General features: G+C 41.8%; 1 protein-coding gene across 1 annotated transcript in view; it reads right to left on the reverse strand.

The window, feature by feature from the left end:
* LOC128753383 (mastermind-like protein 3) overlaps positions 1 to 14,533 on the reverse strand; it is a 78,045-nt gene that overhangs the window by 38,046 nt on the left and 25,466 nt on the right. The window contains exon 2 of the mRNA XM_053855035.1: positions 1,578 to 2,303. Coding sequence (XP_053711010.1) covers positions 1,578 to 2,303 — 726 coding nt within the window. The remainder of the gene's footprint in view (positions 1 to 1,577; positions 2,304 to 14,533) is intronic.

Genomic DNA, 14,533 nt, shown 5'->3' on the forward strand with positions numbered 1-14,533 from the left:
CAGTTTTGGCAGACTACTGTCCTTGAGGACTCTTTAACCACATTACTCAAGTAAAGGTTCGTAGTTCAGTGTGTAATTTGCTTTTAGTGAAATTGAACTCAATGCTGCTTTTGCCATGTTGTACAGACAGTGTTGCAATGTTATTCCCCAGTATATGCCATGTCACTTAACTATACCTTGTTACAGTCGACCAATCTACTGTGGAGGACGAGGATGATGATTCTCTCACAGACTCAGAAACTATGACGCTGAAAATTCTGTGGCAGCTCTGAGTGTCTTCAAATTATTTGTTGAGTAACTGAAATATATTTGCATAAATATGTTACGTTATTATGATATAGGGATGGGCAATAAGTTATCGTACATGATATACAATTCTGCATCTCACGATAAATTTGACAAACATGCGGCACACTCGCTGCATTAAACCTGCATACATAAACATGACAAGACCGTGATGGCGCGCTGTACTCTCTAGCTCTGCGCCGTCTGACAGCCGACACCGGCGTCTGACAGTTGTGGAGAGTGTTGTGGACTTTGATAATGACAGTGGATCTGTCTGTGGATCAGTGTTTATTTTATCAGACCACGTGGTCCTAATAGGTTTCCTGACACAGTTGTCTGCCTTGGTTCACACCAACACATGCAGGTCTCCCTCTGGAAACCTCTCGCTTCTTAGAAACAAACTTATCGCTCTAATTAGCGACAGCCATGCTCTCACCATTGTGGAAAACTCCCCAGCGCAAAAGGTGTGCGTAAGTAAGTATTAAAAACTTTTTTTAATCATTAAATTACTTGCAAAACAAAGAACTCAAACTAAGTGAAAACACACAAATTTAAAAAAAATCATAAAAAAAGGAACCAGGGAAAAAATAAAAAAGAATTTGAGTGAAAAAAATGTATGGGGCTCTACACTACGTGCAGACTTAAAACTACACTTCACTCTGAAGTGTCATCGTGACAGTGGAGTCAGCAGAGCCAGTGATACCAAGTTCCCGTTTTAGCCCTGGACGTGACATAAACATGTCCCTGTCCAATACAAAACACCCCTCCTGTCCAGTTATGACCAGACCGTAAAAATTATGACACAGCACACTGATGCTGTGGAGGAGCGTCATAATTTGACACGTATGCACGCAAGCGCAATAAGAAGCATTGAGAGGACGTTCTGTAATACACACAAAGCTGGTTCACTGTCAAGCCCGTAGGCAATCTGGCAGTCTTCATGTGATCTGGGGATGTCTTGTCGTGCTTCTGCATCAGCCCGCGCCACACCATGCCGACCAGTGGTTCTGCCTTCTGTAGAAACCAGCGGTTTCAATTGAAATTAGGGTTGAGTGAAGGTGGTTGATGCCCAAAGTTACACATCTGCAGCGCGACATCATGACTCGCAACATAGCACCTCATGATGTATCTTGAGGATCATTTATCTTTTTTTTTTTTTTCAAAAAAAGACCCTTCTGGATCTCTCTCTGTAGCAAAGTATGGATAGCATTGTTTAGAGTCATAACCTAGCCAACAAAAAAAACATTTTAACAAATATTTGTTGCATCTGTTCTCATCTTTTTAAGACTGACCTGTGGCGAGCCCATCGGGACTTGCTGTCCACTCTGGGAAGGCTGTGCAGGGGGATTAAGCGATGTGGCCAGCACTGCTCCACCTCCAGGAGCCGTGGCACCCCCAGGCGGTTCCGGCGGTCCAGGTGTCTGATTATTTGCAGATCGTCCGAACTCTGCCTCCTTTTTGTCCTCAAAGTCTTCGTTGAAGAGGTCATGCATGTCGTCTTCGGGCACGGTATTGGTCAGTTCGTCAATCAACTCCTGCCACTCTTGGTCATTGAGGTTGATGTCCGAGAACAACTTGTTTTGATTGGACAAAGACTGCGGATCCGAAGACTCCATACCACCCGCATCGTCAAGTGGCTCTTGCTTCAAGTCTTTCAGCAGACCAAAACTGTCCTCCAGGTCAAGTGAGCCATTGAGCTTCATGTCTGGAAGATGGTTAACCCCATTCTTGGCAAGGTCATCAGATGATCGGTTCACATGGTTACCATTGCTGTTTGTTGTGTTTCCAGAGGATGTATTGGTACCGCTCAGTAACGGCTTAATGTCCGTATGATGGTGCAGAGGAGAAGGAACACTGTTGTTGTTGGGGAGACTTGTTATTGAATCCAAGCCACCAGGAGCCTCCTTCCGTACCCGTTTGGTAGTTGGAGAGTAACTGCCTCCATCACAGATGCCGTTCTGGTCTCCATTGAGAGGAGAGCGTGCGCTGTCCAATTTCCTCTTCACAGTCTCCTGAAGCTGAAAGTGAGAACAAGGGAAAACTATGAGGATTGAATATCAAACACAAGGATGTGATTTAACTGCAATATTGGCACAATGAGTCACATGACTGCTCATGTGAGCCTTACAGCCTTGTTTGCCATATCTACATGGTTGTAGGTAAAGTTCTGGCTAAATGGAAAATGAAAATATGTAAAAACACAAATGTAAGATATTGACATTGCTCTACTGGCTTGATATGTACATCAGGCCTGGCCAACCCACGGGACCCAAGCCGCATGCAGCTCTTTGCCCAGGTTGCGGCTCTTCACCAAATGAGCCGCCAACCAGCTGCGGTTTTGGTGAAGTTGCTGTTGAGGTGATCGTTTATACAGGAAATAAGTAAAAAAAAAAAAAGTAAAAGCCATTCCGGCAAAATTTAAAAATATTGTATGCATCACGTTTAACTTTGAAACATAAACAATACGTCTTGCCGCACGTGTGCCAAGCCCCTCCATTCAATGCCAATGTGAGTCGCAGTCCTCAGACCTCAGATCCACAACCAACACAAACATTACTTTGTTCCACGCTTCACTTTGTCATGACCTAAACTAAACGTATAGCATTTTTCGTGTATTATTCATCAGTGATTGCCATGACGCCTGTCAATTCAGTGGTGCAAAGAGTCAACATGATACGCTCCAGTCTGCAGTGTCGTTCACACACACAGAGCAGGGCGATGTTATTGCCGCCACGAGTCAAGCAACGACAAATTAATGAAATAAATGGCAAGCTCATTTTTATCAGTGTGTATTTCTAAGAGGATCACGGAAAAGTGCCTTTATTTAAAAAATAAAAGCACAAGAGAGATATGCCGGACGCGAACCGGCAACCTTGTGAAACACAACTTATCAAGTATTAAGCGTGGCCTGTTTCGACGCCGTTACGGTGACGGTGTACAGTGTAATCCAAGCGTACAGTGTTGAAGTTTTAGTGCATCCCTATTTTGTTTTATTAAGATTTTGTTTCATTAGATCAAGTCATAGATGCCACATTGATCAGATTCTGCGTGCCTCAGCATTTGGACCGTGGCTTGGTGCTGTAATATTAATCCGTGGTTTAAGACCTTTCAACAGAATACTATCACTATATTGAGAGTTAGTTCGGACCAGAATCAAGTGAAGGATAGAAACAGGGATGGGGATTCTTCTTCTTCTTCTTCTTCTTCAGTGGTTGACATGGCGTGTCAGGAGGGGAATGAGCTAGGGGTGGGGCTTTGGACGCCCTGTTTCAAAAACCTAGCTAAAAGCCTGCAGCATCACTTGGTCAATTCTGTTGTTAGCCAGCATGTTTCAGACTGCGGTGTTCATTTCTCAACCTCTGCTCCTTCCTAAACCAACTTGTTTTATGACTTACTGCACAGCATACAATTGAGTGACATAACAAAACAATGACAAACTCAGTTTGAGGCAGCCAACAGATTTCGGGTGTCGAACTCAAAACCCAAGGTCCAAACCCAGCCCACCTTTAAATACAGTTTACTGAAAATCACGTTCAATGCCATTTAAAGTGCAGCATAAACAACACCAACTCCAATACATGCCGGCATCATACTAGGTGTTAACAATTGGGAGTGGAGAGGAAGAGGTAAAATTATTTGAGAAAGACAATGCTCCAGAGACAAAGAATTTTTAAATAGTTTAATCAGCTAGAGTGCTGTGAGACAGGTAGAAGAATAGCGCGCTGGGAAAGCAAGCATGAGAAAGAGCGAAGAGGCGCAAGTGAGAAGAGGTTTGTGTTTTTTTCCCCTTTTGCTGCTCTTATTTTTTGACATAAACACCTCCTGACAAATGCTAGAGAGCCACATGAAATCAAAGGAGGAACACATGCATTTGATGGGGCAGATGGTCCCAAAGCCACCGTTAAGTTGAGGAGCAACCAAAACATGAAGATAAAGGAGGAGGTGAAGAACTGAAAAAGGTAGAAGGGAGCAAAGAGAAAAGAAGGTGACTGCAGGAGTGGTGTGCAGAATAACGACAGGGAGCAAAGGATGAGAGGGTGATCAGAGACAGAGAGAGAGACACACACACAGATGGAGCCACTAAGGTGCTGTTGTTATAGCAACCTGCTGCTCTGGCGCTTTGTGCTCTCTACCCTCCTTCTCCCTCCTCCTCTTCCTTTTGTGCTCACACTCCCGCTCCCTTATACCCCTTCTCTCCTCTTCACCGCGTCACACTTGCATCTGCTGGGAGAGTAATTGCAAAGACACACCAAGTAGCTGCTTTCATCTGTGCATATGAACCTCCTCTACCATCTCACTCAGCTTTTTGCCTGAGTGTCTGCTGCTGATGACCAGTGCACAGGACAGCTGTGCATTGTCATTAATGGCGTGGCCAAGAACACCACTGCTGCCTCCATCGCTATTCGTAGTGTACTTTCTCCCATGGCATCTGCTGTGTTCCACTTTTTTTGTTTATACTCTCACAACCTCGGTCACAATCAGTGTCAGGCTTTTAGCTACAATTTTGAAACAGGGCATCCAAAACCCTGCCTTCAGCCCATTCCCCTCCCGACACACCAGGTCACTGACTGACAGGCCAAGTTGCTTTGTAATAATGAAACTGCAAACATTTGTCCAAAATTATCTTTTTATAAAAACAAACATCTGAGTCAAATGATCAATAACAGAATGAACTCAGTATCTGTTGCCACAATAACACTTTCAGATGCAGGGGTCTCCTGGGCGGTTGTTTTACTTGACTTTTACTTTTTTCATGTAAACCAGTGTGATGACACTATGAGTAAGGCACTATATGCACTAGTGATTTATGGCGATCTGTTCTGAATGCAGGAGGGTGTCCATTTTTTCATGTTTTGCAGATTAGGGCGTCCTCAGGACACCCAGATGTCCCCCTAGCTGAAGCTTGATAAGCGGTGTTTGAGCATGCCTCCACCACATCCCCGGAAACAGTGAAGGTACTTGTGGACTGTCACTAGGAACAGACTCGCTGTCACTGCGTGCAAAAGCAGCGCCACTTTCTGTCTTACTGTACGACTGAACATCTTGATCAGAGTGTGAATATTCCACTTCAGAATCTGAGTCGATCAAATTTGCTCTCTGTTATGGTCCAATCTAACTATGATCTCCCGAGTGCCCTCAACAGTGGTTTTCGAACTATTCAACTATTTACTATTGATAGAAACATGCTCAAAGTGTCAGAATTAACTTAGAGGTGTTATGTAATTGCATCTTGGCTTGTTTAACTGCAGCAATATGACTTGTTGGTTCACTTGGTTCAGTTGTGACTCATGCTCGTCTCCGCAGAAACAGCGAAAAACAGGAAGACTTGACAAACTGCTTCCTGTTTGGCTGTGTAGGGTTCAGGCTGAGCAGAGTCTGAGAGAGAGGCTTGGAGATGTCAACAATCTCATCAATCACAAGTACCTGTAGGAGAGGGGGGCTGGTGGATCGACCAGCGCTGTCACTACAGAAAGCCAGTGAGTAATGTTTGCTGGCTACAGCAGAAAAATCTAGAAGCACAAACGGTTGAGATAATAAAATTAAAAGTCCCCTTCAACCAGTTTTCTCTTATTTATTTCAAGAGTGCACTCACTTATTCACTTAGCATTTTAAATTTGGGTTTAACTGGAATTAATGCATGACACAGTTGTCGTGTGGGTCTAATGTCACGTCCCCGGACAGGACCGTTTCAGAACGGGGAAGTCTGTTTGGCAAAAGGACTGTGCGAGTAGACATGGAACAGATCTGCCACGTGTTGCCACACGGTTCACAAAACGGGAGCATACATACAGCAGACAGCTCAAAGGCAACCACAACAAAGAACTTGAGCTGGAAGACCTCTCGTGACGGGTCCTCTGTGTTGAGACTCTGTTGCAAGTCGCATCGTGGACAGCTGTACCACATGAGTGGTTTAGGAACTGATCATGCAGTTCATTTCTAGATTTAAGAGGCAAAGAAAGACATCACAGAAGTTAGTTTAATTAGTTTAACCACCCTGAGCGTGTTGTCACTGTGTGTGTGAAAGCCAAGTGCTGTTGTGTATTTTCAGGTTTGTTTACAACTTTGCTCATGTCAGTGCAGACACATTTGAGATTTGTAAGAATGGAATGCGGCACAGGAGCAGTGGATGAGTTAGCAAAAGAAAAAAGGAACTGTATGTGAGTACTATATGTGGCTGAACAATTTCTCCCTATATATAGAACAGCAAGTCCTTCCTGTTTCTGGAGATGTACCATCACACTTGAAGAAGGTGAGGGTGGCAGATACAAAGGGCCAAAGAGAGAATGTGTGAGTAGGGGAACTGGTCAGGTGAGAATCTTTAGTGAATCAACAAAAATATAAATGATTAAATAAAGACCCCCAATGTTGGAATCTGTGGATTTTTTGACATAGCTTTTGTAAAGAGTAACATTTAGTCATGCAGGATATTGAAATTCTACATTCCTGTATTTGTGGTTTTTAGTTGACAGTTGCACAGTTCAAAAAGTCAGTTCCAGACCATCCAAATGCTAACTTCAACTTGGCAGACATCCCTGATTGTGAAAGTCTTCCTCCAGCCAGTTTACTGAGTGTAAAAGTATGTGCCTCCAATAGTCTATTATGTGTGTAAGTGTGTGTGTGTGTGTGTATTGCAGTAGTGTTGTAGTGCACTTACAATACTTCCTTGACATGTGAGAATACTTATGACCTACTTCATATGGTGTGATTTAATGTGTATCACGTGTGTATATAGTTTTTGTGCATTTACAGTATAAGAAACATATGCATCATTCTAAAGAATGAATTCTAACATTAGCTGACCTTGATGTACCTTCCATTTTTATTTGAAGCCAACAATATATTCAATCTTGTGATAAGTGTTAATGCAATAATGGTAAATGTGAATTACAGCATGTCTGTTTTTACGATTGAATTGCCACCAAGCGGGTCCGACGGCCATGAATAAGGCTGTGAGCTCATGTGCACTGCAGAGTCAGTGCCTGAGACGACTTGTGTCTAGCACTTGGCCGACAGTACAAAGAAGTAGGGGAGAGAGCAAGACCAGCGTAGACAACATCAAACACAATGCTGCAAAGAGACGCAATACACATCTTAGACAGCACAGGATTGCAAGCAGGATTCTTTGATCGAATATGTCCAGTAGCATATTAAATGCAACACATTAATCTAATTGCTAGTATTATCACAAAATCATGAAGCAGGCGATTACACAGCTTCTAAAAGGCGTATAAAATATAGCATGCTGTCTTCATTATTTGTTGTAAGAGTATTACAACGCACCCAGTCCTTGCAAATGTTTTGAATCAATTTCAGTTGATTTGTGTGGAAATGGCAACCTTTTAAAGATATTTTTTTGTATTGATAATTTATTCCATTTAGTCAAAATACATTAAAAATGAAATTCACATTTGTCATAAATATGCTCATGACTTTTTGCTTATCTTAGGCCAACAGAGAAGGCCTTGCAGGCGGCCTGCCACTGATTTATTCATGTCGTAACGTGTGTGTAAGTCAGCACGTAAAATGTGTGTCACTTTCACCCATCCAAAATGTCAGCTCACGCCAAAAAGAGACGGTGGAAGGTGGATACCAAAGGCAGATGTTTCCGCAAAATATGAACTACTAAATATTTATTTACTGAAGTGAGAGGTAAACCCACTTGTTTAGTTTTTGGAGAGTCATTGCGTTTAAAGATTACAATTTAGTCGACATTACGAGACGAAAATCGTTAAAATACAGACACTTGACTGAGGTCGAGAGAGCACGGGCAGTGGATGATTTGCTTGAGTTGAAGTTGAAGATGAAGATGAAATGCACATTGTTTCTTCTCCCATTACCTGGAGTGTTGAAAATGCACCCAGTGATGTTCAGCTAGAACTCATTGATCTGCAGTCTGATGCAGTGCTGGCAGACTAGTTCAAGTCAGCATCCCTGCTGGAGTTCTGCTCCAACTTCAAGGAACTTTGCAAACCTGAGGAAACATGGTTGGTTCTGAAGAAGATTCCGTTTAGATCTGCCTATATATGGGATCAAACATTCTCAGTGATGAGGTTGAACAAATCCTGATACAGATCCTCTCTCACTAATGATCATCTTTCAGCTGTTCTTTGCAACTCCACTTATTTATTTAGGGACATTTTTTGTATAAGTTCACTACCGGCACTCAGTTTGTGATGGGCTGCGGCCAGAGCATCTTGGCTTTTCCCTTTCTCGTCCACCAGCTTTCTCGTCCTGCGCTTGTACCCTCTGAGCTGTGGGGGGGAAAGAGAGCTGGAGAACAATGCCTACAGTGAGGGAAAGATGTTGCTATGGTAACAGATCACTCTGGCATGGAGGGAGAGGGCAAGCTATTTGACAGAGACACCACAGTTTCACTGGCTGCACACACGTGTCTATGTGAATGAGTGTTAAGTGTGTGGTGATGAGAAGGCATGCTGAATGAGAATGTGTGCATTTCTGGGTGGGTGTCAGAGTATAGCCTTTGTGAGTGTAATGAACCCACTTTGACGTGTGTATGTGCAAGTGGTCCAGATGTTAGCTGTGTAAATCGATGGCCACATGAGCCACACACCCCACAGACTTCAGTCCCAACACCAATTTCCCTACTTTTGTCCATCTTTTTCTTGTATACTGCAGCATCCATCCTCCTGTCTTCCATCACGGTAACCATCACGAGAGACCCCGGCAGCATTCTCCAAGAAAATAAGGCAATTTCGGTGTCAGCTACTCTTTTTCCATTTTAATTCCACTGTCCATAACTAGGTCAGGGGGCAGCAGACTGTTGTTCCCCATGGGCTGCACCATTCTCCTTGTGGGTGTGTGCGTGAGTGTGTGTATGCGTTTACAAGTATTAATATTCATATGTGGTCAAATCTTTGACAAGACACAGATTGTTATTGGGTTAAAATTTGGTAAAGTGTCCTGGTTAAGTTTTGCCATTTGTTTTGGATGGTTAAGTGTGAGAGGCTGGGTGAAGCACTATGGGTTCCTGCCAGTGGCGGAGCAGCACCCGCCGAACTCATGCTTGACTTATCAGAGCATTTGGGAAGTCTGTGGTCTGTTTTTTACTTTTACATTTTACTCTGGGTGCACTGATGGCCATTTTTTTGGCCAATGCTGATTGCCAACAGCCCCAACAGGTCAATACTGATTTACGCTGATCGTTATTTTCTTTTTTTCCCTCAACTCAATCCTAAACTTTTTTTTTTAGATTAATTACACAAACCTACTAAGTAACAATATTACTGAACAACACAGTGTCGAAAACATTGCAACTTTTAAAGAAAAGGGCTTAATCTAAAATAAATGTTTTAATCTCTTTTCAATGGACAATGAACAGATCAAACCCACTATGTCAACTCATCACTTCTTAAATGGCGGAATGATGCCTTATAACCAGAGAGACCGCTCTTCTTGTCATCGACTACGTGTCCAGGGAATGAGTATCAAACAACAGAACGTGCTTAATTCGATAAGCGTTCCAATTTGATTCAGTTCAATTGATTTGAGGCCAATATCTTGTTCCAATGCTGCTTCTGAGACTGCACACCTTGCGAACAGCAATTCAGTTGTCATTTTTCTTGATAATAATGTATTGTCAAATGACTGCCATCGTGGATGGCTGGCTCTCATGTGTGCAGTTGCAGGTCAATTCTGCAGGCAGGGTTCAAGAATCACAAGTTGTGTTCTTTTCTGGAGCCATGCCTGCTTTGTCTTGTCATTGTGAAGTAAAATTTTCAAGCAAAATATTGTTTCTCATCATGCATAAATATAAATAGCATCTAATTAAAATAAATAAATGAATTCCACCCCAAAATCCGCTGGTATTTGTCATTTGATCGGCCCAACATGATGTTACATAAATGCCTATATTGGCGCAGATTGACTGTAGCATCCCTATATATTACATATATTTTGCCATGGGATAGCACGGACCCTGTTGTTGAGAACTAGGCTTCTCCATAAATCATAAATTACTATATCATATTACTAACAGCAATATGATAGCCCTCAACACCACGTAGGTCATGTAGGCTTCCATGAACAGCATTATCCTGCTCATCCTGAAGAAAAACAGCTTCAGTGCACACTACAAATTCCATCCAAATGTTTTGACATTTTCAGCAAATCCAGTAAAATGTACAAAAAGTAAACAACTTTATGACTGATTCCATTTGTTATTATTCTGTGATCATTGACAGCAGAGTTCATTGTGAGTTGTGGTCAGAGTCTGTCTGCTGCAAAACAAACACCACACTCGACTGATGTTTCTTTGCTGTTTCCCATCCAGAATAGCATTAGGCAACACCTACACGGCGTGGAACTTTTTCCTATTCGATCATTTTTCAAAACAAAAACAAAGCTGCTTCTGCCTTCCACTGTTTACCAATGATGTGGTTCAGCTTTTATTACGAGTCAGAGGCATGAGAGACATGAGAGAATGTCCGGGGACGCGTGTCCAGCAGCTCTGTGGTCACCTGCTTCATCGACACCACAGGGAGTAATCAGCTTGAATTTCAAATCCAAATGTTTATGTTTGAATGTGGTTTGACAAAATAAAGACGAAAAAACTGGTCTTCGTGAAGCTTCTCTGAAGAGTATGTGCTGCTCGCATGTCCAAAGCATGTCTTTAATTGTTTGCTGCTTATAATGACACAGTGGTGGAATTGTGTTAATATTGACAATAACCTCAACAACTGTGGCCAAATTTACATTAATTTGAAGTGCGGCAGTATCATGGTGAAGTGGTGACTGGGCCGTGAGGTCATTGTTTATACGCAAAACTGGTTTCCACCGAAAAAAAGTTGTCATTTCTTTTTATCAATAAGCAGAAAATCACATCAACCAAGTGTGAAAACGTCTTTGTGAATTGTTGACAAAATCCTTTTCCATTCCAGTTTCCATTCGTCTTTATTTTAGCTATTTGTGAAAAGAATAAAAATAGGTGGATGGAAACCCCATTAATTTGATTTCACTGATATGGATCTCTCAATAAAGGGAAAAAGGGCTAACGTTAAATAACTCAGTAGTTAGTTATTTTACTTTATAGTCCTGCAGTTTTTGGTACACACTATTCTGTAATAAACTGTGTCCTTCCTTGCATTAAAGAGGAATCTGAAATGAGTTTTTTATCGTTCATTCTCGTGGACACACACTTTTACTACCACAGACTGTTTCCATAATGACATCACAAGCAGGTTTGTTCAAGTGATTCACAGACATATCAGTACTACGTGTTAGCGGTGCTACAGCTACCACGTTTTAACAGTACTCTGCTCACAGTAATGTTCTTGACATGTGAAGGACACTTTGATATCAGCAAACTGAACTGCATTGACTGGTTAATCTATGTCGAGAGTGTTGTGTTGCAGTTTAACCATGCTCCTGCATCGTCTCTGCAGTTTGTCAACCAGGAGACATCTATTCATATTTTCATTCATACTTTTTCAACTTCACACAGCTTCTGCTGTCATCTTCTTTTTTGACCGACCATGCCACCATGTGCTGAGCCAGCTAAAGGTTCTTACGTAGAGCAACTTGACCCGTGATTACCCAGCGTACATGTATTGATTTGCTGGCCCAGAGCGAGAGTGTGTGCATGTTTGTGTGTTATTTTCCAAAGCTCTGAACTGTAATCAGCCCCTTAATGATAGTAATCTACAAAGCTCTGTGTGGTTACAACAGCTTGTGTGAAACTCGACCTGAACATGTTCAGCAATGAACACTGACCAGCAGAGTACTTCAGTAGTCAACTGAAATCAATATTTTATATTTTTTTATATTATATTTTATATTGCTGCACACCCATTATTGACACCCTCAACATCAGATTTTCCATTTTAGGTGTGCACCGAAATGAAAATTCTTGCCTGAAAACAAAAATGAGGTTACTTAATGTTGAAAATGGAAACACCGAAAGAACTATGAGGCCATTTATCAGTGCCACATGCATTTAGGGTTATGTGTGCTTAAATCACAAAAATGAATGTATTGAGGTCCCATACAGTAGTATTTGAGCTTGAATTATAAATCGCTATTATCATATTTTCATACATGCATACATGTTGTATTGGTCATGTTCTCAGACACGGTTGACCATTTGGGTTGCACGTTTGATACGAGAGACAGTAAACAAACAGGAGAACAGTCTTCGTTACTAAAATGTCCTGTCCAACATTGTTTTTAAATAAAGTACTTTGGTATCCTGGAAATCCATTCACACTTCATATTCCTACTTTGTTTCAAGTCAGCTCCAGAGCTCCTTCGGTTTTAAGGGATGATTTCAAGTGGTGAACGGTCCCCGGTCTTAAGAGTATTGGGACACACTACACTTACACGTGAACGCGCAAAACTGAGCGTTGCGGTGATAAATGGGACACAGCCATAAGTTGACACAGCCGAGTTGTTTCAGTTCTAGAACTCTTTCGGCTCAAAACCTTAAATGCACAAAATTTCGTCACCAAATTTGGTCAATGCCCACTCTCCTATAACAAGGTTCATTAGAGCAACTGCTCTTGCACCAAAAACAACATTCTTTTTAGGGATGCACTGGAATTGGTTGTGGATATTGGCATTCCAAATCTGAAGTCAAAACATGGCGTGAATGACTTCCATTCTCCACACATAAGTAGAGTTGTGCTAGAGGAGGATCAAATCATCACATAAACGACTACAAGTGATATACTACTGTCAATGTTGCATGTGCACACATAAAGCAGGCGAGTCAATTTGCCAAAAAAAAGAGGTCCGGTTCTGATATTATGTACCTGCATAACTAATGTGAGAGTATGGTAACATATTTCATTATTTAAGCTCAAACACCGAAATAGAGACAAGATAAGTCCCACAGTGGAAGCACTGCAACGTCTAAATGATTTAGACCGATTCCACAGAGAAATTGTTCTTTTTATAGCCCACAAATATACATGAGCTTGACAAGTAGTCAGTGACATCTAGTTTGTAAAAAGAGATTCTGGAATTTGAGTCACAAGAGTTTCTGAACATAGTGAAGTGTTCATAATCGCATACATCCAGACTTAAGCCTAACTTTTAAATACAAAGGTTTAAGGGAATGTACAATATATTTATTATTTTAGATCATTCAGTGACTTATTTTTAGGTGCTGTTGTAGAAATCCTGCATGCCCCATCTTTTGGTTCAAAAGCACATCATGCTCATCCTCCTCCAACAGCCAAAAGAAAAATAAATATCCAAAATTTGTCTATCATATTTGTCAAATTATGTAAAACCAGGCATTTAAAAATCTTTGATTCAAAAGTCCCAATTTATAGACCCAAGAACACACATTGAAGAGTCACAGCAGTCCTACTGAGGTCATATAAATGACACTCAGAGCACTTCCTCTCGGTTGTTTCCCTTCCATCTGTCTTTTTCTGTCTTGTAGTACTGCCCCCTAATGGTCACCTTAAGACACCTTCGTCAATATGTTAGCTACAAAAGAAGAAAAATTATGTGTAAGGCCAGGTGTCGCAGCAGAATATGTGAATACTAATGTGAATTTATGTCACAGTAAAAGTGTGTTCAGATCAAAGCTCAAGGCATCCATAGGTTCAAACAGCCAGAGATGCATGTCCTTAATGCTGCTCGAGCTGAGCTATGATGGCCATTATTATCCTGGAAACTTGGATGGCTTTTATCTGCTCTCTGACTCCACAATGAAAAGTGGAAACAGTGTGCGTGCGTGCGTGCGTGCGTGCGTGCGTATGTATACCTGAGGCTGGCTTATCTCTCTTTTTCTCCCCGTTCTCTTCACTGGTCCTCCAACCCAATCTGTAGCAAGTGCTCCCAGGCCATAAACAGCCCCACACATGCTAGGACACAGCACTAAGGAACACCAGTACTCGGCTTTGTTCCAGTACGATGGATCAGGGGTTCTGAGGAACCATTCATGCAAAAAATAAATGTGTGTGTGTGTGTGTGTGTGCGTGTGTGTGTGAGTGTGCAAGAGAACATACACACGTCTAATACACATACAGACACACTTCATAACCCACACTGCCCTTCCTACCAGACTGTCGCTTCTTAACACCATCACTTATTCATGGTAGTGAACATTAGAACAGGACTCTCCCTTGCTGCACTTTCGTGTGTGCATGTGTAAACAGATAAATATAGGATGGGGTTAGATCATGACGTTAGTATACTTGGTTATGGTGCCACAGTACTAAAAGATGAGGGTAAATGATCAATTATAATTTACCCTCAGAAGGAACAAGGGAGTGATAAC

Source organism: Synchiropus splendidus, chromosome 2 (assembly GCF_027744825.2).
Source record: "Synchiropus splendidus isolate RoL2022-P1 chromosome 2, RoL_Sspl_1.0, whole genome shotgun sequence".
NCBI classification, from domain to species: domain Eukaryota; kingdom Metazoa; phylum Chordata; class Actinopteri; order Syngnathiformes; family Callionymidae; genus Synchiropus; species Synchiropus splendidus.